We start from the raw sequence: 15,145 nt of genomic DNA, 5'->3' as shown, positions 1-15,145 counted from the left end.
GCAGGGGACACGGGTTTGTGCCCCGGTCCGGGAAGATCCCACTTGCGCGGAGCGGCTGGGCCCGTGAGCCATGGCCGCTGAGCCTGCGCGTCCGGAGCCTGTGCTCCACAACGGGGGAGGTCACAACAGTGAGAGGCCCGCGTACCGCAAAAAAAAAAAAATTATCTTCTGCCTCTTTATATTTGCTTGGGTATAGAAACCATCAGTTACATTTCCTTTTCTTTCTTTTCCCTTTTTTTTTTTTTTTCCAGAGGATGGGGGAATGGCATAGTGCTATTGCTGAAGCTAGCCAGATGACCCTCCATCTTCCTTGTTTTTTCCTGTAAGAAATCCATATTTTGCCTGGTTGCCCAAAAGATTCTTTTTTTATCTTTAAAGCCTAGTAATTTGGGGATACTGTGTCTTGATTTTAACCATTGTAGATCACTTTTCCCTGGCACAGGATATGTTCTTTAGGTACAGAGTCAAGTCTTCTTTAAGTTCAAGAAAGGACTTTTGAATGGTATTTTTTATTATGAAAATTTTAAGACATACAACAAAATTGAAAGAATTTTACAGTAAATACCTGTTTACATCCTACCTAGATTCTACCAATGTTTTAGTACTTTCATTTATCGCATCTCTATCCATCATTAATCCATCTTATTTTCTATTGTAAAATGTCTTCAAAACTCTGCCCGTTTAAAAAAAATTGTGTGGTGGTGGTGTTGAGTTTTTCAGAGTTCTTTGTGTATACTGGATACCATTCTTTTGTCAAATATGTGATTTGTGAATATTTTCTCCCAACCTGTGGAAGTCTATTCATGTTTTTGCCTTGTCTTGGCGAGCAGAAGTTTTTAATTTTGATGAAGTCTAATTTGTCAATATTGCCTTTTATGACTCTTGCTTTCCATGACCTGAGAAACCCTTGCTTACCCCCAAATCATAAAGATTTTCTTCTCTGAAAGCTTCATGTTTTAACTTGTGCATTAGGTCTGTGATCTATCTCAAGTTAATTTTTGGTCATGTTAAAGTTCACTGTTTTTTATATAGGTGTCATTTTCTCCCATAACCAGTTATTGAAACACTTTCCTTTCCCCATTGGATTGCTTTGGTGCTTTTGTTGAAAATCCAGTGACCCTATAAATGTGGGTCTTTTTTCTGTTCTGTTCCATTAATCTGTGCATTGATCCTTCTGCAAATTCCTCACTATCTTGATTACTATAGCTTTGAAGTATTGAAGACAGGTAGGATTAAGTCCTCCAACTTTGTTCTTTTCAAGATTGCTTTAGATATTTTAGATCTTTTGCATTTCCATGTGTATTTTAAAATTATTACAATCATTTCTGCTCTCTGGAATTGCTTCACCACAGCAACTGCTTCGATGGGGTGTTTTTTCTTTTCAATTACTGAGGAAATATTTGGTCACAATTTCTCACCTGTTTTGTTGCTGTCAAGTGTAGCTTTTGTTGTTTTTGTTCATAGCTTTTGTTGAAGCTCTCCTTTTTTTCTTATGTTTATCTGTAGTTGCTGTGTTGGTTCCTTTTTTATGAATCATCATTGAAGGAGGGACAGGGTAGTGTTCCAGACTAACTGTGTGTGTGTGTGTATGTGTTTTGTTTTTTTCCTTGATCAGACCATGTCTTTGTAGCTGCTACAGAGTCGGGCTGCTTCCTGCAACTATAACTGCTCTGCACGGTTCTGCACATTACCTCGGGTTATTGGAACCAAACTGGATTCCTTTTGAGTTTGAGAATTTTGGTTATTAATTTTGGTTTTACTGAAAATGGAGTTTGCAGTTTTGTAACTGTTTCTCATTGGTGCTTGTGTGTAATGTCAGTGCTGTGTTCCTGGGTGAACTCTGTATGAGTGGTTTAGTCCTTTCTGGTTAGACCCTTTAGTGGTGCTTTCAGGCAGGGGTTAGTTACCTGAATGCTTTGGAACCCTTTTCCACCCCAAAGCCCCTGAGAAGTACAGTCGTCCTCTCTGTACTTACGTTTTCTCAAACTCTCATACTTACCTTTTTCTCATCTTTCTTAATAGAGGCAAAAGAACAGATTTCATTCTAAGTATTCTTTTACTCGTTGAACTAAAGTGAGGAAAGTACTGAAGGATATTAAAAATCTTTTAAAAATCCATTAGACAGTGGATCGTGCCCTTAACTTGTAGTCTGGCATTACACAGGAATATTTTTTTCTGTACCCTTGTCTTTCCTTTTGAAAAAAATATTTATTAGTTATATATGCACATGGCTGAGAGTCCAATAGTTCCTCAAGGTTAATTTGCTAGACAGCAGTCTCCTGTCTTCATTCTTCCTACCCCTACCGCCACTTTCCTTTCTTTCTCTTCCCCACTCGCTCCCCCAGTGAGATCTTTTAGGTCTTTCAGCTCCAGCTGGCTGGCCGTCAGGTAAAGTAGAAAAACTGCTGGTGATACTATTCAGTTGATTATCATTTTTTTTGGATCTTGTCAAAGAACCAACTTCTAGGGCTTCCCTGGTGGCGCAGTGGTTGAGAGTCCGCCTGCCGATGCAGGGGACACGGGTTCGTGCCCCGGTCTGGGAAGATCCCACATGCCGCGGAGCGGCTGGGCCCATGAGCCATGGCCGCTGAGCCTGCGTGTCTGGAGCCTGTGCTCCGCAATGGGAGGGGCCGCGGCAGTGAGAGGCCCGCATACCACAAAAAAAGAAAAAAAAAAAAAGCAACGTCTAGTTTTGTTAACTTTATCATTTCTCTATTTTTCATTATTTATTTAATTTTTTTATTGAACTGTAGTTGAATTACAATGTGTTAATTACTGCTGTACAGCAAAGTGACTCAGTTATATATATATACATTTTTTTCATATGTTTTTCCATTATGGTTTATCTGAGAATATTAAATATAGTTTCCTGTGCTATATGGTAGGACCTTGTTTATCATTCCTCTATTTTTCTATGTCATTCATTTCCACTCTTTACTATTTCCTTCCTTTTGCTTACTCTTAGTTTGGTTTACTTTTCTTTTTCTATATTTTTAAGGTGAACACTCGGATTATTGGTTAGAGAGTTTCTTTTCCTAATATAGGCAGTTTAGAGCTCTAACTCTCCCTTCTGAGTACCAGTTTAGCTGCTTCCCATGCATTTTGGTATGTCAAGTTTTAATTTTCATTCAGATCAAAATACTTTCTAAATCCCCTTGTAATTACTTCTTTTACTCATGGTTTATTTAGAAATGTGTTGTTTAATTTTTATCTATTTGTATATTTCCCAAACTTCCTTCTCTTGTTTGATTTCTAATTCAGCTCCACTGTAGTCAGAGAATAAACTTTGCATGATTTCAGACCTTTAAAATTTATAAATACTTATTTATGGACGTGTATGGTCTACCCTGATGAGGTTCCATGTGGTTTAAAAAGAATGGATTCTGCTGTTGTCGAGAGGAGTGTTTTATAGATGCCTGTTAGGTCAAGTTGGTTGATAGTGTTGTTCAAGTCTTCTGCAGACTTACTGATTATCTGTCTAGTTATTAGTTGTTTCTATTCTTGATTTTAAATCACAGATTACTGTCTTGGTGCTTCAGTAGTATTTTTGGCCTGTAATTTTTTTAGAAGGTAGATTTTAAGATGTTTACTTATGCATTGGTTATAAATCACAGAAATGCCAGTCAGGAAGAAAGTGTATATATATATATATATATATATATATATATATATATATATATATATATATATACACACATGTATATGTATATATAATATCTTATAAAACTTGCTTGTAATTCAACAAATACTTACTGACGCAGCGGTGTTAGCCATATCATCTAATAAAAGCCTCTACCCCCTGAAGCTTACATTGTAGAGAAGGACAGATAAAAAACAAATGTGTGATGTGTTAGATGGTAGAGAATGCTATGGAGAATAAATCAGAGTACATAAGAAAGGGAGTACAGGGTTGCCAAGGGATGGTTTATCAGAGTGGTCAGGACATTTGGGCAAAGACCTGAAGGGTGCAACAGTTGCACAGTCCAAGCAGACTAACAGCACGTGCCAAGGCCCTCACGTGAGAGCATTGCTGGGCACATTTTGTGAAACAGCAAGGAAACGCCTGTGTGGCTGGAGCAGAAAAGGTGAGGGGCTTAGCAGTAGGAGGTCGGCAGAGGAGGAGTAGGTTGGGCCAGATCACTGAGCACACTACAGGCCATCATGAGAACTTTGCTTTTACTCTCAGTCAGGAAACTGTGGCAAAGTTTTTTTGTAAAGGGCCACATGACACATTTCAGGCTTTGCAGGCCACACAGTCTCCGTTGCAACTGTTCAACTCTGCTGTAGTAGCCCCGAAAACACCAGAAACAACACGTAAATGAAAGGGTGGGGTTGTGTTCCAATAAAATTTTACTTTATGAAAACAGGGAGTGGGTCTGTCTTGTGAACTGCTAATCTGGAAAGCCATTTGAGGGTTTCAAGTAGAGAAGACACTTGACTTAATGTTTTTTGTTCTTTGAAGGCACTTTAAAAAACTTTATTTTGAAATAACTTAGATTTACCGAAAAGTTGCAGAAGTAATGCAGAGTATTCCCTTCACTGCTCTAATGTTAACAACTTATGTAGCCAAATAATCAAGACCAGGGAATGAACATTAATATAATACTATTAGCCAAACTGTAGACATTATTCACATTCCACGTTTTTCCACCTAAGGTCGTCTGTTCCAGTGTACAATCCAAAATATCACACCACATTTAGTTGTTCTGATTCCTTAGTTTCCTCCTTTTTAAAAAAATATTTATTTATTTATTTTTGGCTGTGTTGGGTCTTCGTTGCTGCGCACGGGCTTTCTCTAGTTGTGGCGAGCGGGGGCCACTCTTCGTTGCGGTGCACGGGCTTCTCATTGCGGTGGCTTCTCTTGTTGCGGAGCACAGGCTCTAGGCGTGCGGACTTCAGTAGTTGCGGCACGCGGGCTCAGTAGTTGTGGCTCGCGGGCTCTAGAGCGCAGGCTAAGTAGTTGTGGCGCACAGGCTTAGTTGCTCCGCGGCATGTGGGATCTTCCCAGACCAGGGATCGAACCTGTGTCCCCTGCATTGGCAGGCGGATTCTTAACCGTTGTGCCACCCAGGAAGTCCAGTTTCCTCCTATCTTTGACAGCTCCTCAGTCTTTTCTTGTGTTTCATGAACTAGGAGACTTTTCATGAGTACTAGTCAGTTATTTTGTAGAATGTCTCAATTTAGGTCTGTCTGATGTTTTCTCATGATTAGATTGCAGTTATGCATTTTTGGTATAACTCATCTTTTTAAAAGGATCACAGTGGCTGCTTTGGAAAGGGCAGAAGCGAGGAGGCTACTTAGAAAACTTGTAATAATCCAGGCTAGGCTTGGAGGTGGTGAGAAGTCATCAAACTAGGAACATATTTTGAACTGATTGGGTTCTGATCACAGAAGTTTGAGAACTGTTGCTGTAGCCTCAGCTGACTGTTAGGAGAAGGAAAGGAAGAAAGGCTATGAGAGATATACTGAAAATGAAGAAGTAGGTTTCTTTTTTTCACTTGTGTGTCCTTTTCACTTCCACTTTCTTACTTTTATCTTTGAACAGCTTGACTGTTTTAGAAACTACAAGCTAACTGTGGTATTTGTTAGCCTTTGTTGTACATCTGCGCTGAATTTATAGAACCTTAAAACCAAGCACTAGGTGTATAGGAATAGCTTTTCCTTGGACCCCTAGGGACACAAAATTTATTATGAGCTGCCAGCTCCATTCTGGCACAGGCCTGTCATTTTAGTCCTTTTGATTTGTCACTTGTACACATTCTCTTTCTGGAATTCTCATTGGTTCTTTGTTATATAAAAATGACCTCTCAGGCTTCCCTGGTGGCGCAGTGGTTGAGAGTCCACCTGCCGATGCAGGGGACATGGGTTCGTGTTCCGGTCTGGGAAGATCCCACATACCGCGGAGCGGCTGGGCCTGTGAGCCATGGCCACTGAGCCTGTGCATCCGGAGGCTGTGCTCCGCAATGGGAGAGGCTACAGCAGTGAGAGGCCCGTGTACCGCAAAAAAAAAAAAGACGTCTGCTTCTAGCCATGATGGAGTTAATAAGGACTGGACTTACCTTCGTGCTATAAGCAATTAAAAAGCTAGACAAAATATACCATCTAGTTGTTCTCAGACAGTGGACAGCAGGCTGTGCAGGATGTGATTCCCTGAGAGAGAGAAATGAGCACCACGATTGTCCCATCTTTCTGCCTGGAGATATTTCCAGATCACGTTGCAGGAAGGGGAATCCCGAAGAGAGCAGCTGGAAATTGCAGAACAGAGACGCTGAACAGAAAATGATGGTGCCTTTGAGTCTTTGTTGGGTGGGGACCCACATACACAGGGTGAAGCTCCACAGGTTTGGAAAAAGGATGATCAGGGAGCTGTAACCTGACCATATCCCTCTGCTCATGTAGGATGAGGTTGACCAGCCAGAACGGTAAGCCCCTGGTGATAACCCAGGGCGTTCAGTAGAGACGCCAAAGAAGTGGTCACCCTCGAAGTGGTTATTCTCAACCCACCCCAGCAAAGCTTAGAGGCCTTTAAGGATCAACTGATCCACAAATAACTGTCTGCTGGGATAAAGCTCAGCGCTTGCTAAAAGAAGACAGCAAAATCAAGACACTCAGCAGTGTCCGTTTGTAACATCCAGTATCAAATAAAAAAGTGTTATTGTTAACCAGTATGCCAAGGAGCCCAAAAAAAAGTGACCCATAACTAGAAGAAAATTTAGCCCCTAGGAACAAGGATAGGGAAGACTTGGAACAGAGCTATCAACCGAGTGATATAAAGCCATCAGAGGTTATTTAGAAGATAACCAGCAAAGGCGGTGGATATCATCCTTATTATTATTATTTGCGGTACACAGGCCTCTCACTGTTGTGGCCTCTCCCGTTGCGGAGCACAGGCTCTGGACGCACAGGCTCAGCGGCCATGGCTCACGGGCCCAGCCGCTCCACGGCATGTGGGATCTTCCCGGACCAGGGCACGAACCCGTGTCCCCGGCATCGGCAGGCAGACTCTCAACCACTGCGCCACCAGGGAAGCCCCATCCTTATTTTTATGGCCTATTTCCAGTGACCACTTGGTGGCCTGTTTGGTTAATTCAACCTTCCTGTCTCACCAGGACTTGTCTTTTCCAGTACAGCAGTGCATGCCCAGCTTTCCTGCTCAGCATCGCATTGAAATCTGCAATTTCCCCCCAGTCTGTACATGTTATAATAATAGCATATTATACCCTCTAAAATATATACAAAATAGAAAGTTTTACGCTATGATCTGTTCCAGTGGATTATCTTGCACATACCCTGTCTAAGGGCAAAGGCAAAGCCCTAATTAACATATGAATTAATTTACAATATTCCTTTTAGTATTTTCTGTTTATTTTTGTCAATTTGAATAGAAATATGTATCAGATTTGGGCTCAGATGTCAAATCTTCAGACTTTCTTTGACTATCCTGTTTAAATAGGTTGCTTCCTTTCCTCTATTATTGCATACTAGTTACATAGCACTTAATAAATATTCAATTATAAATATATATATATATATATATAAATTTTGGCTTTCTTTATGGACTGCAACTTCCACAAATTTTAAATTTCACAAGGCAGACATCTTGTCTATTTTATTTGCTAATCTAAACTCAGAGCTTGATGATATGGATATGATACGGATATAAATATCCCCAATTATGGTGTAGACACCAAGTAAATATTTGTGGAATGAAATGATTGGAAAGAAGATAGTAAATTTACATATAAAGGACATTTTTAAAAATCAGTTTTTACCTTCAAGTTATTTAAAATTCAGTCCTCTTAATTTTATGTTCTTTTTTGATCTAGTGCTTAAAATTTCTTCCTTTTTCATCTGGGTAACTGTCTTACAACTGGTAACTGTTTTAAAGTTTCTGACATTTGTAACATTTGTTTACCTTTCATAGGAGGTTGCCTCTTTCTGTTTTATTCTTTGGGCCATTAGAAATAAATTTCTATGATTTATTTCTAAAAGTATCTTTTCACTCAGATTTCTATTTCACTTATTTGTTCTTTGCAGTATTACTGAACACAACAGCTATAGCATATTTCAACAGTGATGTGTTATTTTATATATGATCTTAATTGAAAGTTTCCCTGAAATCATATGACTTTGTACAGTTTCCTGACTCGCCGTGACATTTGGCAAAGAATTATTTCTTTTCCAGTTGGAACTTTATAAATTATTGATTAGAGTAAAGATTGGAATCTTATTACTGTTACTTTCATCTAACTTATACACTACTGGTAAAATTGATTCTTAAGCCAAGTGTATATGTTGATGAATTGTTACGTGTGTATGACTCTATGATGATGAATTGGTGTCAGTATTAGTGACTTACTTGAACCTGCTTTTATGCTTCTTAAACTTTTCCTTATACATCCCTAAGAGAAGCTGCTTGACCCATAGTTCTGTATGCGCAATCTGAAATACGTTTTTTTTTTTTACATTTAACTTTTTTCTATCTCTTAGTTTTTGTTTTTGATTATTTATTTATTTATTTTTTGGAATTCACATAACATACAACTCACCTATTTAAAGCCAGAGTTCTGTAGGCATCATCTTAATCAATTTCTGAAAGATTTTCATCACCTCAAAGAGAAATTTCTGAACCCCTTAGCCATTACCCATTAATACTGCTCTCCCTCCAGCCCTAGACAACCACTAATCTACTTTCTGTCTCAATAGGCATTTTTTAAATACTGGACATTTTATATAAGTGCAGTTATGAAATGTGTGGTCCTTTGTGACTGGCTTCTTTCACTTAGCACAGTGTTTTCAAGGTTCATCCATGTTGCAGTATGTATTAATAAATCCTTTAGTTTTAATTTAAAAATTTTAATTTTAGTTAACCATGAAGAAGACGCTTTCTCCGGGGGTTGGGAGGAATACTCTTTCTTCTTTTGCTATGTATGTCTACTCTTTTTCCCACCTGTCCCAATCATTATCACTCACATACCCTAAGAATATGCATATCTCATTTATAGATTCACAGATATGTTCTCAGAATTGGAGGACAATATTACCTGTTTTTTTTTTAACATCGTTATTGGAGTATAACTGCTTTACAATGGTGTGTTAGTTTCTGCTTTATAACAAAGTGAATCAGTTATACATATACATATATCCCCATATCTCTTCCCTCTTGCGACTCCCACCCTCCCTATCCCACCCCTCTAGGTGGTCACAAAGCACCGAGCTGATCTCCCTGTGCTATGCGGCTGCTTCCCACTAGCTATCTATTTTACGTTTGGTAGTGTATATATGTCCATGCCACTCTCTCACTTCGTCCCAGCTTACACTTCCCCCTCCCCATGTCCTCAAGTCCATTCTCTATGTCTGTGTCTTTATTCCTATCCTGCCCCTAGGTTCTTCAGAACTTTTTTTTTTTTAGATTCCATATATATGTGTTAGCATACGGTGTTTGTTTTTCTCTTTCTGACATACTTCACTCTGTATGACAGACTCTAGGTCCGTCCACCTCACTACAAATAACTCAGTTTCATTTCTTTTTATTGCTGAGTTATATTCCATTGTATATATGTGTCACATCTTCTTTATCCATTCATCTGTTGATGGACACTTAGGTTGCTTCCATGTCCTGGCTATTGTAAATAGAGCTGCAATGAACATTGTGGTACATGACTCTTTTTGAATTATGGTTTTCTCAGGGTATATGCCCAGTAGTGGGATTGCTGGCTCGTATGGTAGTTCTATTTTTAGTTTTTTAAGGAACCTCCATACTGTTCTCCACAGTGGCTGCATCAATTTACATTCCCACCAACAGTGCAAGAGCTTCCCTTTTCTCCACACCCTCTCTGACATTGCTTGTTTGTAGATTTTTTGATGATGGCCATTCTGACCAGTGTGAGATGATATCTCATTGTAGTTTGATTTGCATTTCTCTAATGATTAGTGATGTTGGAGCATCCTTCATGTGTTGTTGGCAATCTGTATATCTTCTTTGGAAAAATGTCTATTAGGTCTTCTGCCCAGTTTGGATTGGGTTTGTTTTTTGATATTGAGCTGCATGAGCAGCTTGTAAATTTTTGGAGATTAATCCTTTGTCCAGTTTGCTTCATTTGCAAATACTTTCTCCCATTCTGAGGGTTGTCTTTTTGTCTTGTTTATGGTTTCCTTTGCTGTGCAAAAGCTTTTAAGTTTCATTAGGTCCCATTTTTTTTATTTTTGTGGTGCTGGGAAAACTCGACAGCTACACGTAAAGAATGAAATTAGAACACTCCCTAACACCATACGCAAAGATAAACTCAAATGGATTATAAGACCTAAATGTAAGGCCAGACACTATCAAACTCTTAGAGGAAAACATAGGCAGAACACTCTAGGACATAAATCATAGCAAGATTCCTTTTTGACCCACCTCCTAGAGAATGGAAATAAAAACAAAAATAGTACCTTTTAAACAAGTCTCCACAGACCTTTAAAAAAGATTTCAGGAAAAAGCGTTTCTTTTAATTTAAAGCATGTGAAGCCCCCAACATCTCAGAGACTTCCGTCTATGGCCAACATTTAAGAGTTGGGGAGAGGCAAGTAGAGGCCCTGAATGGGGACGAAGATGGCCTGGCTGTGTGTTTCCAGGCCAGTTACATGTTTACTTTCTTTAGAGGAGCCCACAACCAATCCCTTGGCTGATAGCAGGTAGGATCACTTTCTGGTATATAATGGTGACACCAGTTACCATCGCTTAAGTGAATCTTTTGCTAGTTGCGTCAGTTAGCATGCAACATCATAACGATTATGTGTAGTCTGTAGGTATGGATCACTTTGCATTTCATAAATTTTATTATACATTACATAATAGATCTATGTTCATATAAGCTATCTTTCTGGCCGCCGTCTTGGATAGCTTGCTGGACGGGAGCTGGACTTGTCATCTGTATCTTGTTTCCTTGGCTAGGCAAATACTAGCTCTCAATAAATGCTTATCAAATTGAATTTCAGGTATTACTAAACTCATTAAAGGTTATATAAACCAGACTTGATTATGTTCTCTAAAATCATAGCCTGATGAATGGTAGGATGTGTTTGGGTTTACGTAGGGGAAGGACGGAGGGTTTTGAGCTGTGTTTCCGTAGTTCTTTAAGAGTTTGAAGGATATGATCTTAATAAGTTGTCTCCCTCCTACATCTTTAACAATTAAAATAGGAATTACTTTCAATTAACAGAAATTAAAGTTAAAATACTTTTCCAAAAAGCCTCCTCTAAAACAACTTTTTATAATCCAGTAGTTTTGTAATTTCCAGTGTTAAAACAAACCAAAAAGATAAAGCTTATCTTCCTCAAGTATTAAGTGTTTTCGCAGTCTTTATAACATAGATTGTACTAGAGATATCGTTGATTCTTTCTAACAGTTGAGCATTTTAAGTTGTCACTGTAGTTAAAATTGGTCGGGAGTATTGGCTCTCCACTTGTATGTATAATTTAGAAGTTCACAGGTTTGATAAACGTTTTTTTCTGACTGATTAAAGTACTCTTGACTTGGGTTCTCATTATCAGCTTACTAATAAAATAACAGTAATACAGAATAACACTGCTTTTTATTACATAGCTTTATCATGTAATGTCATAGTGTCTGAGGTATTATTTCCTCCCAAACCTCCCCCCGCCCTTTTTCTTTAAATAGGATAGAAAACTGAGGCTCAGAGAGTGACTTTCTTTAGATTGTACAGGCCAGTAGCTAGAGAGGCAAATCTGGAACCGTGGTTTTATGATTCCAAGTGGAAAAATCTTTCCCTATAGCGTTCTGCATCTGTTATTTATTCACTACTTACCGTTTGGATGTTGCAGAAGAAGTAGAAATAGTTTCCGTGCTCACTTTTTTCTACTGAATTGAACATAGACAATTGAAAACAATAAAAACTTAAGAATCTGCTTATCGTATTGGTTAGTACTCAGCGATATACAGCAGTGCAATACAGTAGAATACAGAAGTGCAAATCCCATAAGTTGTCTGAAAATTTCATGTTTTCGATGAATGTTTTAATCATTTATTTAATTTGAGTTCAGAATTAAAAGTTAAATAAAATTAAAGGTAAAAATATAAAAACATGAATGTTGGTATAATTGTTTTTTTTCTCTCCCAGACAGATATTGATTATGTAAATGGTGTTGTAGCCAACCTGGAGAAAGAGGTAAGTTCTTCTTAATTATGGAAATGAAATATTCTACTTACTATTATCTCTTGGCTTTTTGCTAAAAGAAAACACCTTTTACAGTTCATTTTTTTTCTGTGGAGTTCAGTGTTCACTGGACCACCTATCATTGGTCTTTCTATGTTATCATAAAGTATGTGTGTATATATCAAGTTATCTGATGGGATACATTGGTGTATTTCGTTTTGGAAAAGACTTGAATGTCATATATATGTAACACTACCATAACAACAATTTTTATCTTGAAGACAGTGAATAGAGAGTCATATGAGATCACTTAAATCCTTTCACCCTCTGTTTAGCAAGAAAAAAAATTTCTGCTGTCAGGGCAGCTAGTCAGGTAGCAGTTTCAAACCTCAGTGCTAAACTATTGTCTAAAAATCTGCAGAGGTTTATTAACAGTTTATGTGAGTGGGGCGCATAGCAGATAACAGATGGACAGCTTAGTAAGTTGCAGATACCATTAGTTTTTATAATATTGCCTTTGTAGTTTTAAGAGCAGTATCATGAAATTAGTCCTGATACGGATTTCTTCATTGAAATGTATCTCTTGTTGCCCCCAAAAGACATATCTTTTACTTTAAAAGGAAAGACAAAAGAGAAGCAAAGGTCCTTGTTTAAGATAATGTGGCTCTACCTTTGTCTATCAATATGCTAAAACCAGAGATTTTTTTAAATGTATTTTTATGTTATACACATAAGTTGATCGTTAAGATATAAAATCCCACGGAACTTAAATAACTCAGCCAACCTTTCTCATGATAGATTTTCTAAAGAAATCAGTTCTGGCTTGGTGGAAATAATATCACCTCCTGAAAGCTATTATCCTGACTTGACAAACTTAAAGGAGACATTTGGAGATTCTAAAGAAAGAATAAGGTAAGCCTGTGCACCCTTGTGAGTATAATAGGTAATAAATGTCATCCTTGTTTATCGAAGCTTAACTCATTTTAGGGTTGAGCTAATTAGTTGAGAGCTAATGACCTTTTTGATTATTTTATTGGAAAGTCTGTGGAGTTTCTGATGAGAGGTTGAATTTGGTAGATCTAATGAATTTTATAACCGTGCTGCTCTGTGTTGTTATAACTTTTCTTAAGAGTATATTGAGTATAACTCAAAAGTTAGTCCAGACAGAAATCTCATGTCTGTACGTAACATAAATGAGAACAGATCCAATAAAAGTGATAAAAATAATAATACTCTTGTGCACAATTGTATTGCAATAAAATCATTAGTCAATTGAATTTATTTATCTCTGAATCTCTAAAGTTGAAAGGGAAACTTTCCTTGTGTTGTTATTAAAGACAAAGTAAGCTAAGAGATACTGGCATTATTTTGGGATTGCCTATAACCAGAAAAAGGGACAAAAACACTGTGTTGGGAAGAGATTTATTGTATTTCTTGAGTTGTTAATTTGTCACAAAAACAGATTTGTCCCTATAATTAGTTAATTATCTCTCAATAAATATGATGTTATTTTAAAAATTTAGGATCGAATTTGTTTGAAAAAAACTCTGGATAGACTCAATAAATTCATATCAGCTTGTAAGGTATTTTCTGGAGAAGTTTACTTAGTGGTTCAAAGCTTTTATCTTATTGTGTGCTTTTTTTTAAAACTGGCTTTTAGAAAAACCACTTCTCTTTTTCACATTGGTCAGTGTGTTTCCGTAGCCTGCCGAGAATTCACCAAAAGGCTCTCATATTGTAAATTGTAATATGATGTTTTGGGTTTTTAAAGCATTTTTACCTGTATGTGAAGCACTAGGTTCTAGAGACATTAAGATATTACTGGAAAAGGGGGCTGTGGTCAAGAAAATTTGGAAAATATTGGATTAAAAACTTTTTTTCAACAAATGTATTTACTGCTGAATGTTTAAATGCCTCTAATATTACTAATACGTCTCTAGAAGAGGAATATGTGTTCTTCCCAAACTTCCTTGACATTAGACTCCTTTTTTCCTCAGGACACCTTGAGGATTAGTGTTTTTGAGAATATATTTCGATAAAGCCTTCATTAGAGAAGAGTGAATTCTCATTCACTCTCTCCTAAGTGATTATATCCTATATGTGTGATATCCATCCATCTATTTATCTATCTATCTTTCTAATACATAACTATACATTGGGTATATATATAATGTCATGTATACAATATGTGATGTATATATTGCATATGTATATATTATAAAATATTTTATATATTATAAAATAGTATACATCTAACCTTATTTTGCTAACTTTGAGTCTGATTCCTAACTTATTTTTATTTTTTTTTTGGCTGCGTTGGGTCTTCGTTGCTGCGTACAGACTTTCTCTAGTTGTGGCGAGCGGGGGCTACTCTTCATTGCGGTGCGCGATCTTCTCATTGCACTGGCTTCTCTTGTTGTGGAGCACGGGCTCTAGGCGTGTGGGCCTCAGTAGTTACAGCACGCAGGCTCAGTAGTTGTGGCTCTCGGGCTCTAGAGCGCAGACTCAGTAGTTGTGGCACACAGTCTTAGTTGCTCAGCTGCATATGGGATCTTCCCGGGCCAGGGATAAAGTCCGTGTCCCCTGCATTGGCAGGTGGATTCTTAACCACTGAGCCACCAGGGAAGTCCCTAACTTTTTTTGAAAATTTTTATTTCAGATGGAGAACAAAGCAAAACCTCGATTATTGTTTTCTAATGATGTATGCTCAGGAAAAGGGCACATATTACATCCAGGTAAGTGTGTGTTTGGTTTTTTTTTTCACACTTTTAAAGGAAAAGTAATATGAAGGGTATATTTTCATGAAAACGAAGTTTTGAAAGCATAAACCCTCTAAAATATAATATCATAAACAGTATGCCAGAGCAGAAGGGTTGATCACGTCACTGAGAACACGGGCTCTGCAGTTCCACTCGCTGGTTTAGTTCATGATTATTTTGGTGGTCTTATGGTAAATAGTTGTTTCGTGCACTTCAATACATTTTCAT

General features: G+C 37.7%; 1 protein-coding gene across 1 annotated transcript in view; it reads left to right on the top strand.

The window, feature by feature from the left end:
* The window catches only part of MGAT4A (alpha-1,3-mannosyl-glycoprotein 4-beta-N-acetylglucosaminyltransferase A), a 108,595-nt gene that overhangs the window by 67,547 nt on the left and 25,903 nt on the right, over positions 1 to 15,145 (top strand). The window contains 3 exon segments of the mRNA XM_032653359.1: positions 12,123 to 12,169; positions 12,957 to 13,070; positions 14,818 to 14,893. Of these exon segments, the coding sequence (XP_032509250.1) occupies positions 12,123 to 12,169; positions 12,957 to 13,070; positions 14,818 to 14,893 (237 nt within the window).

The sequence above is a fragment of the Phocoena sinus genome, chromosome 13 (assembly GCF_008692025.1).
Source record: "Phocoena sinus isolate mPhoSin1 chromosome 13, mPhoSin1.pri, whole genome shotgun sequence".
Classification (NCBI taxonomy): Eukaryota; Metazoa; Chordata; class Mammalia; order Artiodactyla; family Phocoenidae; genus Phocoena; species Phocoena sinus.
The sequence above is the reverse complement of the archived record's forward strand: the minus strand, read 5'-3'. Positions and strand labels throughout refer to the sequence as shown.